Source organism: Dermatophagoides pteronyssinus, unplaced genomic scaffold (assembly GCF_027571235.1).
Source record: "Dermatophagoides pteronyssinus isolate colony J.1.1.1.1 unplaced genomic scaffold, Derpt_VIB-CSIC_2022.12 sq0002, whole genome shotgun sequence".
Classification (NCBI taxonomy): Eukaryota; Metazoa; Arthropoda; class Arachnida; order Sarcoptiformes; family Pyroglyphidae; genus Dermatophagoides; species Dermatophagoides pteronyssinus.
Window position 1 is genome coordinate 3197210 of NW_027461526.1, and position 21924 is coordinate 3219133.

Here is a 21924-nt window from a genome sequence, read left to right on the forward strand (position 1 = left end):
AAATTTCATAAAGGATGCTGTCTTCCACTAATATTGCGCAAAGAAATTTGCTAAAATAAAAATGATTTTTTTTCCAAATAAAATGTTTTGATCATTACAATCATCAATCAGATAAATTTCAAATATTACCATATTTATTCATAACAAGTGTGTGTTGCCGGCCTTCGGCCAGCAGCACACACACTGCTTCAGCCGTAGATTTTGGCAGATGAGCGGCTACGCCGCCCATCTCCCAAATCTTTGGCTGAAGTTTTGTTCTTTTGCGATCGATCCAACTATTTATTCATTCGATACAATCAATTATTTGTTTTCTATCCATTTGTTTCGGGTTTCACCGAAAATCGGTCCAAAAAATATTGGAAAAAATCGCCAAAGATAGCCACTAATATTGGCGCTTCACTTAGTTCCTCTCGGAAAACCTAATTGCACAAACCTAACCTAACCTGATTAAGGCCGCGGTCCCATAATAATGAGACCGGGGCCTAAGCGTTAACAATTGTTTCTATCCCGAGGCAATTCATGTTGCGCACAAAGTTGCGCACATTGACTTTTTCTGCAGACCCTTTCTATCACATTTGTGTATTAAAAATTTCCTAACACATTTCTCTGATGGTCTCACTCTCGAGAAGCTTCGCTTCTCGTGTTTATTAATAAGATTCGATAGCAAAATGATGAATGAGGCGCTTTAATTATCTTTTTTTTCTGTATTAGTTTTAGAATTTGACCGTGAAAAAAGCTTGTCTGAATGATATATCGTCTAAATCTTCAATCAATCTACCCTTGAACAAAAATGAATACATGAATATGAATCTAATACACAGGAAACAATGGAAAACAAGTAACTTTTTTGAGCATATATAATGTGGTGTATGATGGGTTGTTACTAAGCGAAATGGGTATGAAACAGAAAAAATCAAGCGAATCAATTCGAAAAAATTGACGCATGATTTTTATGATTCATTATATTTTTGAATCTGCTATAAATTGATGGCTTAATATTATGTTAAGAAAATTATTTCCGCAACTGTTATTATGATCATCGTTCATTTTTAAATTTTTCAGTGTTAGAAAAGGAAACGCACCAGTTTAACTCTGTTTTTATTACATAAAAAATTATCTGCATAAAATATTTAAAAAAATTGAATAGCAAATAATCACAAGTTCATTGACAGTGAACTACAGATGTGAAAAAATTATGAACGATATTAATGACAATCATAATCTTAATGAACAATTGAATCGCCAACTACCGGTGGAGAACATATCATTGGCATGGCGAAATTTATCATACGAAGTAAGTGGTTGGTTTGGCAAAGGGAAGAAATCCATATTGAAACGTTTGAATGGCCATGTCAGTTATGGCAGTATGAATGCATTTCTTGGTCCAAGTGGTGCTGGGAAGACCACATTACTTAACTGTTTGAATGGTACATTGCGTAATGGAATCACATCGGACTCGGAAATTTATCTGAATCAAGCGGAATCTAATCAAACACCGGTTATTCGATTTGTTGAGCAACATGTCCACGAAACCATCATTGCTCGAATGACTGTTCGAGAAATCCTGCATTATGCATTCCGTTTTAAGAATCCAATGAGTAAATGGAATCAAATGGATCAGCATATACGGTCGGTATTAAGTGAACTTTTACTCGATGAAACTATACTAGATAATCATTTCGAAAAATGTTCCGGGGGTGAACAACGACGAATAGCAATTTCTCAGGAACTGATGTCGTTGGAGAGGCCAACGTTTTTGTTTGTTGATGAACCAACAACCGGACTCGATAGTAATGCCGCTGTATTGGTGACGAAAAGTCTACGAAAATTGGTTGATGATAGCCGATTGACCATTTTTGTATCAATTCATACACCAAATTCAGATATCATGAGCTTATTTGACAAAGTTTTCATTTTGGCCAAAGGTGGTGTTTGCATCTATTCAGGCCCTCCAGACGATTTGCGTGACAATTTGAAGAAAAAAATAAACGATGAATTTGACAAAGAAATACCACCTATCGAAGAATATTTAGAAATTGCTTGTGAAGGCATGTATAATTCTCGTACTAATCAAGATGTATAAACTGATTTCTTTCGATAGCTTTTGGAAGTAAGAATATTAGGAAATTGGCTGATTCAACCTTGCATGAACAACATGATCAGTTGGATTCTTCGGTTGATGATCTGAAATTCTTACAGAATGGTATCCGACAAGGACGGAAGAAATTTTCATTTGCTGATTTGATCCTACAGTTCTGGCGAATAATGAAGATCACATTTGTAGCGGATTACAAAAAATTTTTAATGCAATTTCCATTTTTTTTAATTCTTATCACTATAGTAGCATCGTTTTATGACACGAAAATGACTCACGCCAATCCTTGTTATTCAATGAATTCTGATGAAAATTCATTTAATTTGACATGTCGCGAAAAATTGTATGATGAAGCATTAACAGATGATTATCTTATGCATCAGATGTTTGAGGTAGTATTGATCAGTGTGAGCATCCTTTGCATGAGTAGCCTATTTTTTCATCCGATTCTTAAAGTTTTTCGAAATGAACACCGAAATCGTAAGTAAAAATGATGGATTTTATTTTTATTGTTTTTTTATATCTTTGATCGATAATAAATAGAATGGTACAGTCTAGGAACATTTTATTGGGCATTTTCAATCGTTAGTTTTATCGAATTGAATTTATTGACAGATTTTATATGGGTAGTAAGCTATTTTTCGATCGATCATCTTTATGTTGACAATTATCAATTGAATTGGCATCGTTTTGGAAATTACCTCTACTTTTTTTGGCTCAATAATTTTCACCAACAGAGCATTGGTTATCTTTTATGTGTAATCTTTCTTGATAATTTAGAAATATCCATAGTTTCCGCATACATGATAGCTACTTGTCAGCAATTCTTTACCGGTTACTTGTTTAATCCATATAAAATGAAAAGTTTCCCCTCAATTATGCTACAAGCTTCAGAAGCTCTATCGTTCAAGACTGTTCCTAATGGATTAATGTATACAATGTACGGACTTGAACGATGTGGAAATGAGACGTCAATTTCATTTGTACTAGAAGATTTTGGTGTTAATGTAGATACTGTATATAGTGATTCGTATATATTGATTACCAACATTGTCATCATTCGTCTGTTGGTATTTATCTTGATGATATTTCATTTCAGCGGAATCATTCGGTCAAAGCGATTTGTCAAAGCATCAAGATCTGATGCTATTAAATGTATCGACTATGGAAATCTATCTGATCAGAAAGAAGTGATGATCGATTTGTCTAAAACTGTTAGAGTCAAAAAGGAAGATGAACTTGGATTTGAAGATTTTTCTCGCCACAAAATTATTGTGGCTTGGCGTTCATTAACACTATTCGGCACTAAATCAATCTATGAAATTCGTAATGTGGAAAAAGAAGGACCGAATTCCAAGCTAATCCTTAAAAATTTAAATGGTCAGTTCCGTTTTGGCACTCTAAATGCATTAATGGGACCATCTGGAGCAGGAAAAACTTCGCTTTTGAATGTTCTCAATGGTCGATCTAAAACTCGACTCAGCGATACTACCGAATTCCATTTAAGTAAATTCACTCCTATACGAGTTTGTTACCTCACTCAAGAAGTTTCAGGTCATTTGTTGCCCGGTTTAACAGCTAAACAAAGCCTGATCTATGCTTCAATGTTAAAAAATGCTATGGAAAATGAGAATTTGAATCACGAAGCGATCGCCATGAAAATTCTTCAGGAATTAGATCTGATCGATACGAAAGATACTTACGTGCAAAATTGTTCAGGTGGTCAACGTAAGCGTTTAGCTTTGGGTTTGGAACTCACATCCGTACGGATGCCCAACTTGATTTGTATCGACGAACCGACTAGTGGACTGGATTCGAGTTCAGCTCAAATAGTCGTGTCATGTTTGCGACAAGTTGCTCATCATCACAACATTTGCATCATCACTTCGATCCACCAACCTAATGCAGACATATTGGCTATGTTCGATCAGGTGTATGTTTTGGCCAAAGGTGGTGTCTGTGTCTATTCGGGTCCACCATCCGATATACGTCAACATCTATCGAAAGTTTCGGACCGAATGGATCGCGAGGACATCTTTCCAGTTGAAGAATTGATCAAGTTTTCTTGTCTCAGTTATGAAGATTCTTCCGTTCAACATATGGTTCGTTCGACTGATGAGAAAATCTTAGCAGATAACCATATTCTATCAAATGAAACTGTTTTTGTGATGGATGGCATACCGACCAATAAAAATCGTTTTATACTGAAATCTATCTGGGCGTTGATACTACGTTATGCATTTTATGTTCGAGGATATTTGTGGAAAATTCTCGCATTAATGTATTTTCTGTATATATCGTTTGGTTTTTTGATTTCTATTGTCTTCGACAAAAATATGGTATTTAGTGATGGCTGTGTTAACATGGAAGATGAAATGAATAGCACCTGTAATCAAACTCAAACAGAAGAGGATGAAGATTTCGATCTTAAATCTTCATTTCTTTTTGTATGTTTCTGCAATTCTATCATGTTTTTTCTTGTTTTATTACAAGCTGCTCTTATGTTTTCGAGAGAAATTGTTTATTTTCGCAATGAACATCAAAACGGTATGATTGAAAGCATCTTATTTATTTATTTTTTAATTTTCATCCATTATTTTAGGATGGTACAGTACTGGTGTATTTTATTCGATGAAAATTTTAACTGAAATTCTGCCAATGATACCTGCATTGGTTATTTTTACATATTTGATCGATATTTATGAGCCGATTCGCCCTGGAATGTTTTACTGGATGTTGTTCTTCATTCTTATGGCTGCTTTAGCGGCACAGGCTTTTGGACATTTGGTCGCTATACTGACGTTGGGAAAATTTGTAGCATTAATTATATCGATGCCTGCCATCGAGGTCATTTCATTATTGATCAGTAATATGGGAACTCCAATTAGACGACTACATTATATATTTCAATTTATTTCAAATTTCGCTCCAACTCGTTTCTTAGTAGAAGCCATTGTATTATTACAATATGGATTCGATCGTTGTCGTCAAAAAGAAGTGCAAAAAACTTTGCTCAGATTCAAAATGGAAGAAGATGAACATGCACATCATGAAAATTATTTTACATACGCAATTATAATGTTAATATTCAATATACTAATCTATCGCATAGTTGCAATATTATTATTGTTAGCAAAAACAAATCGTTATGAAAATCGTCGTAAACGTGCAATGCGAATTGCTGTTTCATATCAAAAGTTACAACCATTGAACGTAATCATACCGGGATTACAATGTCATCAAGAATTGACAATTAAACAAATTCAAGTCTAATTGTGACAAAGTTGAATGATTTTATCAATAAAATTATTTTGTTATCAACATAATTAGAAAAAAAGCAATTCAAAATAGTCTATTCTGATATATCTTAATGAATAAACGGAAATTTCAAATAAAAATCTTTAATCATTTGAAAAATTTAAAAATTCATAATATAGTTGTATGACATTGGAACTTTTAGTCTTGTCTTCATCTTTTTTGTCATTCAAAAATTGTGATCGGTAAAACTATAAAAGATTTTCTGTGTACATGCAATTTTAAAAAACAAAAAATCAGAAATTTTTTCCAATAATTATCATATTTTTGTTTTTATTAAGATGGCGATCAAGATATTTTCATATCATTCTACATATGTACATTCATGCATATCAAGTTTGAATGAAAATGATTTTTACATTTGATTAGATATGATTAAAAATTAATATTAATATTTTTGCTCGCTTTCGAATCGAATAGTGACTGTTATAACGTTTGTTTTTCAAAAAACGATATAATTTTCAAAACTAAATTTATTAAGAAACTAAATGAATTGACAGTCAAAGAAAAATTTTTTTAATTTTAATCTATTTTAAATTAAAACGGTTGAAAACCTTTCGACATCCTTTAACCAGAAATGTTATTAATTGATCTAATTTATGTTTATCACCGATAAATGCAGGGCTGATTTAATTGAAAGTTATTTTTTATCAATTTTTATGAAAGGAAATATATCCGTTCAGTTATGACTAAATATTTAATAAAAAAACACAACAAACTTTGGTTGATTTTGTCATCACAATCAAAAATCTGATGAAATATCCAATAATTCTTGATTGATAAAACATTGTATTATTGGCGTGGGGTAATTTATTGTACGAATTGACTGAGGGGTTTGGCAACATAAAAAATACATATTAAATCCGTACAATAAATGCATTTATCAGTATCATTTCAATGTCATCGTTGAATTAAATGAATATTAAATACAGCCAAATTAATTCATTTAATAATTTGAAAGTAAAATGTTGTTAATGATAAAGTAGGAAATTATTATCAAGAAATTATCTTTTTTTGAATTAGTTGAAGAATTTGATCGTGAAAAAAGCTTGTTGACAATCTTTACAATTCGGATGATATTTTGTACATATCTTTAATCAATCTATCCTTGAACAAAAAAAAAAATGGATAAATTAATAATATAAAATATCCATATATGCTATACGCATGATTTTTACGAATTATTTTTTGTAAATCAGTTTTATATTGATGATGACAAAATATTAAAAAATTATTTGGACAATTGTTGTTTATTTTATTTATCAGTTCAGTTCAATATTGTTATAAAAAAACCATCTACATAAAATATTCAAAAAAATTGAATAGCAAATAATCACAAGTTCATTGACAGTGAACTACAGATGTGAAAAAATTATGAATGATATCAATGACAATCATCAATTGAATCGCCAACTACCGGTAGAGAACATATCATTGGCTTGGCGAAATTTATCATACGAAGTAAGTGGTTGGTTTGGCAAAGGGAAGAAATCCATATTGAAGCGCCTCATGTTTTCAAAAGAAATTATATTTTTTTATAATGAACATCGAAATGGTTTGTTTAAAAAAAATCTGAAAAAATATTTTAGTTCATTTTTAATTATTTTTTTTTTTTAATTATTATTTTATGTTACAGGATGGTACAGTACTGGTTCATTTTATTTCGTGAAAATATTCATTGAAATAATACCATTAATTCCTGTTATATTTATCTATGGTTATATTATCAATATTTATGAACCGATTATTCCAGGAGTTTATTATTCAATCATATTCTGCCTGGTTCTTGGATCATTAGCATCACAAGCACTTGGTCACCTTATTGCCATAATCACACTTAGAGATTTTGTTGCATTAGTCGTATCCATACCAGCTATACAGACAATATCATTATTGGTCAGCAATATGACAACACCAATAAAACGATTACATTATGCTTTTCAATTTTTATCAAATTTTTCACCAACACGTTTTGGAATTGAAGCAATATCATTATTACAATATGGATTTAATCGTTGTAGACGTAAACAGGTTCAAAAACTTTTATATCGTTTACGAATGGAAAATGACGAACATAAACATCATCCATCATTTTTAATGAATACAGTTATTATGTTAATATTTATCATCATTTTTTACCGAATTGTTGCCTTATTAATATTATTAACCAAAACAAATCGTTATGAAAATCGTCGAAAACGTGCACAAAAAATTGCTAACCATCATCGAAGTTTTAAAAAATTGAATGTATTCATACCTGGTTTACAATGTCATAATGAATTGATTATCAAACAAATACAAATTTAATTCTGAATTTCAAAAAAATATGCAATACCAGTAATAGTATGAATTGAAATAAATTAAGATGCAAAGATACTGTCATAATAATAATGAAAAATGTTTCAATGTACATCGAACAAAAACCCTATAAATTATGTCAATAATATTGCAATGTTATCAACAACATTCAAAATTTCATAAAGGATGCTGTCTTCCACTAATATTGAGCAATGAAATTTGCTAAAATAAAAATGATTTTTTTTCCAAATAAAATGTTTTGATCATTACAATCATCAATCAGATAAATTTAAAATATTACCATATTTATTCATAATTCGATAGCAAAATGATAAATGAGGCGCTTTAATTATCTTTTTTTTCTGTATTAGTTTTAGAATTTGACCGTGAAAAAAGCTTGTCTGAATGATATATCGTCTAAATCTTCAATCAATCTACCCTTGAACAAAAATGAATACATGAATATGAATCTAATGCACAGGAAATAATGGAAAACAAGTAACTTTTTAAAGCATATATAATGGGGTGTATGATGGGTTGTTACTAAGTGAAATGGGTATGAAACAAAAAAAATCAAGCGAATCAATTCGAAAAAATTGACGCATGATTTTTGCGATTCATTATATTTTTGAATCTGCTATAAATTGATGGCTTAATATTATGTTAAGAAAATTATTTCAACAATTGTTATTATGATCATCGTTCATTTTTTAAATTTTTCAGTGTTAGAAAAGGAAACGCACCAGTTTAACTCTGTTTTTATTACATAAAAATTATCTGCATAAAATATTCAAAAAAAAATTGAATAGCAAATAATCACAAGTTTATTGACAGTGAACTACAGATGTGAAAAAATTATGAATGATATTAATGACAATCATCATCTTAATGAACAATTGGATCGCCAACTACCGGTAGAGAACATATCATTGGCATGGCGAAATTTATCATACGAAGTAAGTGGTTGGTTTGGCAAAGGGAAGAAATCCATATTGAAGCGTTTGAATGGCCATGTCAGTTATGGCAGTATGAATGCATTTCTTGGACCAAGTGGTGCTGGGAAGACCACATTACTCAACTGTTTGAATGGTACATTGCGTAATGGAATCACATCGGACTCAGAAATTTATCTGAATCAAGCGGAATCTAATCAAACACCGGTTATTCGATTTGTTGAGCAACACGTCCACGAAACCATCATTGCTCGAATGACTGTTCGAGAAATCCTGCATTATGCATTCCGTTTCAAGAATCCAATGAGTAAATGGAATCAAATGGATCAACATATACGGTTGGTATTAAGTGAACTTTTACTGGATAAAACTATACTGGATAATCATTTTGAAAAATGTTCTGGTGGCGAACAACGACGAATAGCAATTGCTCAGGAACTGATGTCATTAGAGAAGCCAATGTTTTTGTTCGTTGATGAACCAACAACCGGGCTTGATAGTAATGCCGCTGTATTGGTAATGGAATGCCTAAAAAAATTGGTTGATAATAGCCGATTGACTATCCTGGTATCGATTCATACGCCAAATTCAGATATCATGAGCTTATTTGACAAAGTTTTCATTTTGGCCAAAGGTGGTGTTTGCATCTATTCAGGCCCTCCAGACAATTTGCGTGACAATTTGAAGAAAAAAGTCAACGATGAATTTGACAAAGAAATACCACCTATCGAAGAATATTTAGAAATTGCTTGTGAAGGTTTGTACTCTCTGGGAAAATCTAATCCATTAATCAAGACTTCTGGTTTCTTGTATTAGCTCTTGGCAGTGAAAATGTTCGGACATTGGCAGATTCAACTTTACTTGAACAACATGATCAGTTGGATTCTTTGGTCGATAATTTGGAATTCTTACAGAATGGTATAAAGCAAGGACGGAAAAAATTTTCCATATCTGATTTAATCTTACAGTTTCATCGGATATTTAGAATAACATTCATGGCAGAATATAAAAGTTTTTTCATGCAATTTCCATACTTTTTCTTCGCTATCATTTTGATCAATACGTTTTTCGATTCATCAATGACTCATGCAAACACTTGTTATTCCTTTGAAACTGATGATAGCTTTCAAAATATCACCTGTCGTGAAAAATTACATGATGAAGCATTGACTGATGATTATAAAATGAATCAGTGGTTTTTTATTATACTTATCAGTATTAGCATAGTTTCTATAAGTAGCCTATTTTTTGACCCAATATTAAAAGTATTCCGAAATGAACATCGTAATCGTAAGTTTATCCAATTTAAAAACTAATGATAATGATGATATAATAATGATCATTTAATTATAGAATGGTACAGCTTAGGCACATTCTATTGGTCTTTCATGATCATACGTTTTATTCAATTAACTTTAATTACCGGTTTCATTGGTTTATCTGCATATTTTACTGTTGATCATATGTATACTGACAATTATCAATTGAATTGGAACAGATTTCGACATTTTTTATATTTTATTTGGTTAAATAATTTTTTTCAACAAAGCATCGGTTATATTGTTTGTTTGATATTTTTGGGTAAAGTCGAAATATCGGTTGTATCTTCATACATTATTGTATTGTGTCAACAATTCTTCACCGGTTACATGTTCAATCCATACAAGATGAAAACATTACCGTCAATTATGCTACGAGTTTCGGAAGTTCTATCGTTCAAGACTGTTCCCAATGGATTAATGTATACAATGTACGGACTTGATCGATGTGTGGACGAAACGACAATTTCATTTGTGTTGGAAGATTTTGGTGTTAACGTAGATACAGTTTATAGCGATTCTTATATGCTGATCATCAACACTGTCATCGTTCGTTTTTTGGTGTTGATCTTGATGATCTTCCATTTTAGTGGAATCAATCGGTCAAAACGATTTGTGAGAGCATCAAAATCTGATGCTATCAAAAGTATTGATTATGGAAATCTTTCCAATCAAAAAAAAGAAAAGATCGATTTGTCAAGCACTGTTAGAATCAAAAAAGAAGATGAACTTGGATTTGAAGATTTTTCACGTCATAAAGTTATTGTTGCTTTTCGTTCATTAACACTATTCGGCACTAAATCAATCTATGAAATTCGAAATGTGGAAAAAGAAGGACCGAATTCAAAAATAATTCTTAGAAATTTGAATGGTCAGTTCCGTTTTGGTACTCTGAATGCATTGATGGGACCATCTGGTGCAGGAAAAACTTCACTTTTGAATGTTCTCAATGGTCAATCTAAAACTCGACTCAGCGATACTACCGAATTCCATTTAAGTAAATTCACTCCTATACGAGTTTGTTACCTCACTCAAGAAGTTTCAGGTCATTTGTTGCCCGGTTTAACAGCTAAACAAAGCCTGATCTATGCTTCAATGCTAAAAAATGCTATGGAAAATGAGAATTTGAATCACGAAGCGATCGCCATGAAAATTCTCAACGAACTAGATCTGATCGATACGAAAGATACGTACGTGCAAAATTGTTCAGGTGGTCAACGCAAGCGTTTGGCTTTGGGATTGGAACTCACATCCGTACGGATGCCTAACTTGATTTGTATCGACGAACCGACCAGTGGACTGGATTCGAGTTCAGCTCAAATAGTCGTGTCATGTTTGCGACAAGTTGCTCATCATCACAACATTTGCATCATCACTTCGATCCATCAGCCTAATGCCGATGTGCTTTTCATGTTTGATCAGGTGTATGTTCTGGCCAAAGGCGGTGTCTGTATTTTTTCGGGCCCACCATCCGATATACGTCAACATTTATCGAAAGTTTCAGATCGAATGCACCGCGATGATATCTTTCCTGCTGAAGAATTGATAAAATATTCTTGTCTTAATTTTGAGGATTCTTCAATTCAAGAATTGTTTTCACTGACCAATAAAAATATTCTGACTGACGATTCTATTCTATCGGGCGAAACTATTCATGTAATGGATGGAATTCCAACAAATCGAAATCGTTTTTCATTGAATTCTGTCTGGGTATTGATCCTTCGTTATGCATTCTATTTTCGTGGATATTTATGGAAGATGTTATGTATTATGTATTGCCTTTACATAGGTTTTGGATCGTCTTTAAATCTAATGTTCAATCACAACATGATTTATTATGATGGTTGTGTCGATCTTCTGGATGATTTTAATAATACATGTAATCAAACACAAGAAAAAGAGGATGAAGATTTTGATCTAAAAGCATCATTTATCTATCTAGCTTTTACGAATGGAATGTTTTTTTTCTTGTTCTTATTACAAGCAGCGATTATGTTTTCAAAAGAAATGGTCTTTTTTCGCAATGAACATCGAAATGGTGAGATTGATTGATTTATATAATTGTCTTTATAATTCTTTTTTTTAACATTTTTTAGGATGGTACAGTACAGGTGTATTTTATACAATGAAAATTTTTACTGAAATCATACCGCTATTACCTGCAATCTTAATATTTACTTATATAACAGATATTTATGAACCAATTAGACCAGGAATGTACTGGTGGATGTTATTATACTTTATAATTAGCAGTTTAGTTGCACAAGCACTTGGTCATCTAATCGCTATACTTACAATGGGTGATTTTATTGCATTAGCCATATCGATGCCAGCCGTTGAAGTTTTATCGTTATTACTTAGTAATATAGCAACACCTATTCGCCGTTTACATTATATTTTTGAATTTTTATCCAATTTTGCTCCAACACGATTTGGTATGGAAGGCATTTTATTATTACAATATGGATTCGATCGTTGTCGCAAAAAAGAAGTCCAAAAAATTTTGCTAAAACTAAAAATGGAAGAAAATGACCATGAACATCATGTAACATACTTTATAATGACAATTATAATGTTAATATTCAACATGTTATTATATCGTGTGATTGCAATTTTTATTTTATTAATGAAAACAAATCGTTTTGAAAATCGACGTCATCGTGCATTGAAAATAAAGAATTATCATGAAAATCTTCGACCATCAAACGTAATTATACCCGGTTTACAATGTCATAATGAATTGATTATCAAAAGAATTCAAGTTTGATTCTATTAAACTAATTATAATGGATTATATTTTTCTTTTTTAATAATTCCATTGAATTTCACAACCAATAATTATATAAATGTTGAACACTTTATTTCGAAAAATACTTGAAGGATAAATTTTATAAAAATAAAGGTTATATATGATGTAAGCATTTAGATAATTTTTTTCAATCAGAGACAATATAATAACAATGGTTGTAAAAGGAATATTCAAACAAATAAATGTGTAACCCTATCGCCCGATAAAAATAATTTCTATTACATTAAATAATTAATGGATTAATCAGATGATGATGATATTGATATTGATTTGTTTTCTATTCATTACAATGAATTTGTTGATATGAAAAGAAGAAACAGAAACAAGAATAATAAATCTAATAGATAGAAAGAGGATAAGGATCAAAAGTAATAACAATACTTTGAATTCAAAGATAGTTAATAAGATCAAAATTATTATCAATTATTGATCATCAGATTAGATACATTTGACTTGTTGTTGTTTTGTTAGTGTTATTGTTTGTTTGATAAGTTTGTTCATCGATATTAGATATTGATGAATTATCGGCAATATTATCATTCGATATCACTTCGTTGTCATCACTATTTGCTGTTTGTTGTTGCTCAATATCCTGCAATTGATGATCACTTTCTTCGTTGCCAACAATTATGTCACCATCATCAAGAACGACAACAAATTCTTCCGTAACTCCTAATGATTTAATTTCTATATTTGTTGCTGGAGTCATATTATCAATATTCGAATCTTCTATTTTGGATGAAATGAATGGATTGGATGATGATGATGCTAATGGAATTGGTGATAATATTAGTGTTGATTCATTTGCAGAGGAATTATTTCGGCTCTTCAATTCATCAGCTTGTGTATTATCGAATGAATGGAAACCTGGTGAATCGTTTATGACTTCTTCAAGGAAGTTGTTTGAATCCGGTTGTTGAGTTGTTGAATTGTAAAGAAAATTTTCTTCAGTAACAATATCATAATTATTATCATTACTTTCATCGACAGTCAAATTCGAATCTTGATCATCATCATGAATGGTTAGTTCAAGTCCAGTTTTCTGTCATTCAAATTCAAAAAAAGAATTATGCAATGAAAAATACAATCATAAAAGTTACCTGTGTTTTATCGGACTTTTCATAATTATCACTGAGTGATCGTCGAATTCGATTTTGAATTTGCTGGGGTCTAGGGGCTGTTGGTGCCGACGCTGAAAGCCGTACATTAGCCATCATCGGTGTGATTACTGATTCTACAATAGATGATGATGGTGTGCTAGAGACAACATTATTGTCATCATTTGTCGATGTTGAAGGTTGACCGCAATTATCAAATAAGGTTTCCGTACATTCAACATTTGAATCAATATCATCGCTTGGTAATGGTAAAATAAAATTCGAATCGATATGTGATTTGACAAAAGATTCGACAGAATTACGGACACGTTGTGAAAGTTCTTGTTTAGCCGGATCATTATCTTGAATAAGATGATAGCTCCATTCAGTTGCTGTATATTTCAATGAAAAAAATATCAAATCCGTATTAACAAAAACAATTTATAACAAACCTTTTCGAAACATATCGGTTATGAGACGAATTAAAATCTCTTTCGAATCATCATGTTTAGCAACATCATAAACCAATGACATTTCATGAATTTCTCGAGCTAAATCTAAAAGAAATTTACAATGACACACAGTTCAAATAATAACTATATTCAACTTACCTTCGTAATTGCGGATACCAGAACGACGACGTTCTTGAATCATATTTTGTAAATTATCACTGATCTCTTGAAGATCATCCGTTTTATTTCGATTCAATTTTCCGGATCGATTTTGTTCGGAAGTGATTTTAACCTGAGAAAATGGTATAAAATCTACATTTGATGGATGTCGTTCATTGGCAGTGACCACTTGTACATTTCCATCCACTCTTGTTGGATATGGTGTCGAAGGTAAAGGAGGTGGCTGTGTAGAATCACTAGGTGGTTGTGGTAATGGCCTATTAGCGAATGATAGTGCTGATGGCGGAGGAATTGGTGGCGGCGATGATGATGAGGACTGCTGACTATCGATTGGAGGTTTAGGTAATGGTCGATTTTGAATCGGTGGTGGTAATGGAGGTGGTTGATGATGATGATGAGGATTATTATTATTATGGGGTTGATTGCTAGCTATCAAATCATTTGTCGTCGATTTCAGATCCATCATTGTCATCGATCGTGATGATGTAAATGATCGTTGTGATTGTAATTGATGAGGTATCGAACGATTATCGCGATATTTATTAATAGCATCGGTTATTACTTCCTTCCATTTTTTACGTTCACTAGTTGTTTGTGCAGCAAATTCATAGATAATATCTTGATTTTTTGATACTAAAAAGAATGCCGATTGATCAGTAGCAACATCACGCATCAATAGATCATCCATTTTTACATGAGGACGATGTTCATGTTTAGTCGTCGGATTGGTGTGTGTTCGTAGTACATATCGATCATTTGAATCACGTGTTAATACCAGAATGATCTGATCAGTAAGTACCAGTAAAACATCGACTAGTTTTTGTTTAGTGATTCTCCACACAAGTGGCCCTTCATGTAATAATTCATGGTGTTCAAGATTAACCGGAACAGATGAATTGGAAAAATCAGTTTTACGTATCAGTTCAACAAGTCGAGAACGTAGTTCAGCTTTTTTTGTCTCTTCATTTATCCGTTCATTCGAACGACGTATACAGATCATAACTTGTTCCAAATAGCGATGACCAGGCGAATCTTTTGGTGTAGATTTCAGCAATCGTTCAAACAATAATGGATACCGAAGTGGACGTTGAAAAACACGGCTTAACAGATCGTCAAGACCTAAACGAGCCAATGGATTATCCGGTATAGCACGAGTACGACATTCAGAATCCACCCATTGACGTAAACGAGAATCTTTTTTCCGCTGATTCCAAAGTTCAGTACCATTGCGAATTTTGCGATTAACACAAAATTTGCTTGCTTCCTGTTCAAGTTGTGTACCAAGCTCACCACAGAATATATCATGTAATGATTCCTCTAGATGATACGAATCCGAACTTTTCGATTGCATCTGTAGCTTGTGGGCAAGACTCATTTTGACGAAAATTTTCTTATGTATTAAACGTAATTCTTTAATGTTACCGAAAATGATATCGATTTGCTCGGAACTGAATAATTTTTCTTTTTTCAATGGTTTTTGATAGATTTTTCGAATATGTCGTAAAACTTCATAATGTTCTTCTTCGGTTTGAATGATTTCCATTTGAATTTGTCGACGTTTTTCGGTTTGTGAATCGGGTCTAGGAGGTAAGGGTGGTGGTACCAATGATGTTAAAGGAGGCGGAAGAGGAGGTGGTGGTATTGGTGATGGAATTGTTTTTTCACCATCAATTTCATTTGATAGAGTTGTTGCTGGAGTTTCATTTTCATTCAATTGTTGATCATCGATATCGTCTTCAGAACTACCATCCATCTGAATTGCCGAATCATTTGTATTCCGATGTCGAGTACGTCGTGGTGAAGAAGTGGATGTTAGATTTGTAGATGAAGATTTTTGGCTTTCAGTGTTCGTAGAATTCGGTATACCGCTACTACTACTAGGAATTGGTTGAGGTGATTTCAATGATTTTGATGTGACTGACATCAAAGATGAATCCGATGCTGCCATGTGTTTTGCTCGTTGACCAGTAATCGGTCGGAATTGAACAGAATCATGTGCACCAACAGAAGCCGAATTCATCAATGCACCACTTGATCTGGCACTAGTCAATTGAGGTAATGTTCCACTTGTTGAAGCAATGTTATTGGTCCCCACATCATCGATCATCATATTCATCATTATTTTGTTAGCCATTGTTGAAATCATTTGTCTGGAAGTCAATGCCGGATCGGAACGTTTTCGTGGTGATCCGACTGATGTAGAAGATTTTTTCTTTTTTCGTTGAACAAACGAACCGGAACGATTCACTAGATTTGGCGCGGTCGATGTAGATGACATAGTATTATTTGTACTTTCTTGATTGACACTTTTGTTTGAAATCATAGAGCCAACTTCATCGGTTATGTTTTTGTAATTGTTATTAGTTGTTGTAGTAGGATTTGAAAGAATAAAATCCTCAAGATCAGAACTAGAATTTTCCGATGAAATCGATGATGTTGATGATGATGATGAACACGATGATTGTGTTCGGGCTAATGAAGTGCCAATATTAAAATCACTAGGATGATTACGACGTCGTTTTCCAACGGAAAATTTTTCAAATACAGATTTCTTTTCCGATTTTATACGACGATTATTCTTATTATTACCACCCGTTTGAGATGTCTGCGATAATAAAGAATTCTGTTGTTGATGTTGATGATGATGAGTATCATTATTACAAATATTATTGGCTGCAGCAATTTTTCTACACCATTGATGGGCATACATCAAACATTTTGTACATTTCCATGTATATGGATCACCCCACATAGGCAGCATACAACTGGTACAATAAATTATTTGATTCATTTCCACTATCGATACGAATGAATGTGATCGATCTTCGATTGTAAATCCACTGTTTAATAAATTTGATGATGCAATATTTCCGACAATATTACTACTACTACCAGTGCCAATACCAGATCCGCCAACATTTGATTGTAATTGTGAATCCATATTTTTATTCAATTTACCATTCGTCAATGATGCAAGCAATGAAGAATCAAATGAATTACCCAATGAATGTGTTGCCGATGTGAATGATTTCGAACCGATCGGTATCATTGAATTACGTTTATGACCAGATTTTGATGAACGTGATGATTCTGATGATAATTTTAGCAATGGATTTAATGTTGGTACTTGAGTCGAATTGAAATTTGTATTTGAATTGCTATTCAATAATGTTGACGATAATGATGATGATGATCCAGGACCCGAACATTCAAGTAAAAGACAATGTTTAGATGTTGTCATTTGGAATATATAACGACCAATAGCCAATAGTGAACTAATCAATGCCATTGTCGATTCAGATTGATGTGATTTTACTAATGCAACAAATGAATCTAATATTGGATCAATGTCGCGAAGATCAATTTTCATATTGGAATTGGTTGTCATTGTCGGTGCAGGTTGTTGTTGTGATGCCATACAAATATTTGTATGTGTGGTAAATAACATTTCAATGATGGCTTGTAGATCATGTTTAGGATTCGAATTGATCATCATCTGAGACATTGATGATGTTGCCAACATAAATTCTTCCCATTGTTTTCGTAATGTTTCATATATGGTCATTAAAAATGGATCAAATGGGCTAGCAATAATATCTGTGGCTGATGGGTTTGCAGATATTAATGCTGTTAAATTACGATCAAATTGCTCAAGATAATCTGGTGGAAATTCTTGCATAAACAATGGTGATTCTTTCGTAACAAATGTAGCTATAATTTGATAGGCCCATCGTTGTATCACTTGAAATTTATTTCCAACTGGAATAGCAGTTGATGTAACAATCCTTGGAAATACATTTCTTGCCATCACATAGAATAATAATTCATTGGGTGGTTGCATTTTATGCTGAATCAAATATCGACTCATACGTAATGAATCCAGATGAATATTGTACCAGGATTTTGGATTCAATATTGATACGTTACCAACAACACTGGATGGTAACGGTGATGATGGTGAGGGTGTTTCTAATATGGGCATAATTTTTGAGTCACGTTTTACTTTATCTCTATTACCACTATTCGGTCTTAATAGAACCGAAGGATTCGATACGGATTTAGCAATACCAATCGAAGATTTAGTTGCAGATGTTAGATGTTGATCTGGTTGTTGTAATTGGCGATCAATATTTTCAATATATTCATATGGATAGATACCGGAATTCTCGGCATCAATATCTACATCGTCATCCATCGGCATAATGCGTGGTGATTTAGAATTCGAACCAATTATTGAATGATCGGATGATGAATTTGAACGTTGATGTTGATTGATGATTGGTGTGGAAAAATCCTGTACGGATGTGGAAGAATTTTCAAAACTATGTTGTCGACTATGATTAATATTGTTAATATGTGCCGCTATATTTGATTGATGCATCTCCAATTTAGATGTCATTTCATTGATACGTTTCTGGCAGCTATCCAAATCTGATTGTTTTGCACACATTAATTTTAATTCTTCTAAATGTCTATGCTCTTTATTAATCATTTCTTTCAAGGTTCGAATCTGATTTTCATGATAATGTTGCTGGGTTGATTCCGGCACGGGTTGCGGCCCAGTTATTTGTATTGGATTATTACTAGTTAATACAACCATATTCATCGGATACATTGATGAATAATGATTTGGGCCAAATGAAGATGACATCGATGCTGAATTATTAATGCCAGAAGATTGATTATTATTGTTGTTGTTTGGAGGTGTTGGTGAATTAGTTGGCGATAAATGACGTAAAGTTATATCCGACGATGTTGATGATTGTGAAGTAATGGTAGCATTTGTCATTCCATTATTATTATTTGTATTATTCATCGAAGATGTATCGGAATTTGATGAAATAGATGATGCAGTCAAAGAATTTGTCGAAGTCGTATGTAATGTTAGACCGACGAATGCACCACATGATTGTATCATTTCTACAACTTTAGCATGACCCATTCGGGTTACCAATGTGCCATTAACTTTAACAATCTGATCACCTGATCGCACACCGGCTTTATAAGCAGCTCCTTCTACAAAAAAAACAAAACAAAAACAAAGAATGATTTATTCAAATTACGGAATAAGAAAACAAAAATTCAAACCTTCATTAACATGTTGAATGAAAACAGGATTATCGCCCGAAATGCGCATACCATAACCACGAGGATCTTTATGTATGATCACAGTTCGTTTAGTAATGCCTTGATGTTCGTTACTAGTGTAGAAATTAAAAACAGAAAAGAAAATTTCTTTCATTTAGTCAATCTGATTTAAAATGAAATTCAAGCAAGAAAAAACAAATTGCAAAAAAAGACAAATTTGGAATTGCAAAGATGATATTATCATCATCCATTTAAATCAATTATTTTAGAATAACTTACTCCATATTGGGATATGAGTGTTGTAGTTGTTGTTGTTGATGATGATGATAAAGATGATTATTATTATTGATGAATATTTGTGATTCGGTCAAAGACGTCGATAAAGTCGATGATGATGGTAATAATAAGGTAGTAGATGCCGTTGTATGTTGTGACAATTGTTGTTGTTGTTGTTGCGGTTGATGACAATGATGATGATGATCTGTGGCAATCATTTCAATTATAATGATCTAATTTTAATTTAATATGTGGCTTGTTTTCATTATAATCATCACATTTTTTTGTATTTGAAATGATGGAGATTTTTGACCTTTTTTTTCTCTTTTGTCGTCGAGAAAATCAATATTTAATCATCATCATTATTTTGTAATTTTATAATTTATTTGCATTTTGATTAAATTTTTTCTGGAACCAAAATAATAACACAATTGTTGATTTTTAGATGATGAAAGACTTTTTTTTTGATTTTATTTGTTTGTCGATTCTTGCTTGTGATTATTTTCGGCTATTATTGTCACAAACAAATTGACATTTTGATTGTGTTTTTTCACATCTGATGTTTATTCTTGATTTAATGTAGGATATTAAATGATAATCATCATCATCAGAAGCTACTGCGTATAAAAAATAATAAACACGTAGTCAGTGATCAGCATTATTTAAGAACAAATCTGCATGATAAAAAGAAAAAAAAACAATTTCAAGATTAAGAAAAAAAATCAAATTAAAGATTGAAACAAAGAAAAAAAATTTATCGATTAACCTTATGATCATGATCATCATATAACGGGTATTAAGATTAAATGAAAACAAACAATTTTATATTGATACGCAACAAACACCCAATCGTTTTTTTTTAATTTTGATGATGAAGATGAGCTTATAGATTAGAATCAATCAATAAATTTGACAAATTGATAATAACTATTGATTTTTTTAAATTATCATTATCACATATCATTATTTAATAATAATAACGCCTATTGTATTTAAATCTCAGATGATAAATTAAAAAAAACACGTTTTCAAAATCAATTCAAATGAACAACCTAACCCTAAATCAAAGATCAGAATAATCTAACCATAGTAAATCAATTCCAATAGGAGAGCAAAAGAAATTTTTGATCAATCAAAATTTTTCAATGTCAAATTTTATATTTTTGAAATCGTCATTTTATTTCTAACCCATTACCATTCACATACATACATACAACAAATATAATCATCATCACCAATAACAGCAGAAAAAAAGTACTGATGCTATTATCATTTCGTAATCAAAATCTAAATACAGAAAACCAACAACAACAACATCATCATCAATGATCATTATCATTATTATCATGATCGACACACACACAAACATAGATCAACCAATCTCATATCCACTATTTACTGATAACGTGACATGAAGAAAAAATAACATTTTTCCTGTTCTTTCCATCATCATTGTTATTCTCTCAATCTTCATTATTCATCAATATCAAGAAAAAAAATAAAAGAAAACCAGGACACAACATATTATCATTAGATTTTCTATCATTATGTTTCATTTTCTATTCTTTTTTTCACCATTGTAGAAAAAAATTCCAAGAAATCAAATCCCAATCTAAATGGATACATCATGTATGTTTGTGAGTATAGAGCACATAATATACAAAGAGATTTTTTTTCTCTCTTCCATACAATGATGATAATGATAATGATGATTTGAACCAACCAAACATTTTTTTCTTTTGGTTGCACCATTATAATTATCAATATGGGTTGTTAATTTTATTACATTATCTTTATATAATAACTATCGGGTAAACTTAACGGATTGAGAAAAAGGTAAAGACGGCAAATAACAAGGATTTTGTTTTTACTAAAACAAAATCAAATAAAAAAAACCGAAAATGAAATTTTAATCATTTTTTTACGAAAAAAATAGATAAACAACTTATAAAAATTATCAACAGAATATCCTCCCACACACACTTTTCTTCAAGAAGAAAAAAAATCAATTCCATTGCTTCAGACAAAAAAAACGACAATCA

General features: G+C 31.8%; 4 protein-coding genes across 4 annotated transcripts; 3 read left to right on the top strand and 1 right to left on the bottom strand.

Annotated features, from left to right (window-relative positions):
* Positions 1 to 1026: 1026 nt before the first annotated feature.
* On the top strand, positions 1027 to 5436 carry LOC113792668 (uncharacterized). Its single transcript, XM_075824786.1, has 4 exons — positions 1027 to 2048; positions 2102 to 2575; positions 2639 to 4642; positions 4698 to 5436. The coding sequence occupies exons 1-4, from the start codon at positions 1196 to 1198 to the stop codon at positions 5366 to 5368; spliced, it is 4002 nt and encodes a 1333-aa protein (XP_075680901.1). The 5' UTR covers positions 1027 to 1195; the 3' UTR covers positions 5369 to 5436.
* A 506-nt stretch (positions 5437 to 5942) lies between these two features.
* LOC142646290 (uncharacterized) lies at positions 5943 to 7724 on the top strand. The gene is made up of 2 exons (XM_075824788.1): positions 5943 to 6965; positions 7047 to 7724. The coding sequence occupies exons 1-2, from the start codon at positions 6785 to 6787 to the stop codon at positions 7715 to 7717; spliced, it is 852 nt and encodes a 283-aa protein (XP_075680903.1). The 5' UTR covers positions 5943 to 6784; the 3' UTR covers positions 7718 to 7724.
* A 561-nt stretch (positions 7725 to 8285) lies between these two features.
* Positions 8286 to 12893, top strand: LOC113798612 (uncharacterized). The gene is made up of 4 exons (XM_027349178.2): positions 8286 to 9418; positions 9478 to 9951; positions 10015 to 12018; positions 12077 to 12893. Exons 1-4 carry the CDS (start codon positions 8566 to 8568, stop codon positions 12745 to 12747), a joined length of 4002 nt encoding a protein of 1333 aa, XP_027204979.2. The 5' UTR covers positions 8286 to 8565; the 3' UTR covers positions 12748 to 12893.
* LOC113798594 (uncharacterized) lies at positions 12819 to 20556 on the bottom strand. The gene is made up of 6 exons (XM_027349155.2): positions 19886 to 20556; positions 19607 to 19719; positions 14498 to 19534; positions 14339 to 14443; positions 13890 to 14278; positions 12819 to 13831 (listed from the first exon to the last, which is right to left on the bottom strand). Exons 1-6 carry the CDS (start codon positions 20098 to 20100, stop codon positions 13223 to 13225), a joined length of 6468 nt encoding a protein of 2155 aa, XP_027204956.2. The 5' UTR covers positions 20101 to 20556; the 3' UTR covers positions 12819 to 13222.
* Positions 20557 to 21924: the final 1368 nt, after the last annotated feature.

Bases quoted from the DNA above. Each gene is read 5' to 3' on its own strand.
- LOC113798594 (XM_027349155.2), bottom strand. From the start codon at position 20,100: ATGATTGCCACAGATCATCATCATCATTGTCATCAACCGCAACAACAA. The intron at 19,720-19,885 runs GTAAGTTATTCT...TTTCTACACTAG, and splicing joins CACTCATATCCCAATATGGA to TAACGAACATCAAGGCATTA. The intron at 14,444-14,497 runs GTAAGTTGAATA...AATTTCTTTTAG, and splicing joins TGGTATCCGCAATTACGAAG to ATTTAGCTCGAGAAATTCAT.
- LOC142646290 (XM_075824788.1), top strand. From the start codon at position 6,785: ATGAATGATATCAATGACAATCATCAATTGAATCGCCAACTACCGGTA. The intron at 6,966-7,046 runs GTTTGTTTAAAA...TTTATGTTACAG, and splicing joins TTATAATGAACATCGAAATG to GATGGTACAGTACTGGTTCA.
- LOC113798612 (XM_027349178.2), top strand. From the start codon at position 8,566: ATGAATGATATTAATGACAATCATCATCTTAATGAACAATTGGATCGC. The intron at 9,952-10,014 runs GTAAGTTTATCC...ATTTAATTATAG, and splicing joins CCGAAATGAACATCGTAATC to AATGGTACAGCTTAGGCACA. The intron at 12,019-12,076 runs GTGAGATTGATT...AACATTTTTTAG, and splicing joins TCGCAATGAACATCGAAATG to GATGGTACAGTACAGGTGTA.
- LOC113792668 (XM_075824786.1), top strand. From the start codon at position 1,196: ATGAACGATATTAATGACAATCATAATCTTAATGAACAATTGAATCGC. The intron at 2,576-2,638 runs GTAAGTAAAAAT...GATAATAAATAG, and splicing joins TCGAAATGAACACCGAAATC to AATGGTACAGTCTAGGAACA. The intron at 4,643-4,697 runs GTATGATTGAAA...CCATTATTTTAG, and splicing joins TCGCAATGAACATCAAAACG to GATGGTACAGTACTGGTGTA.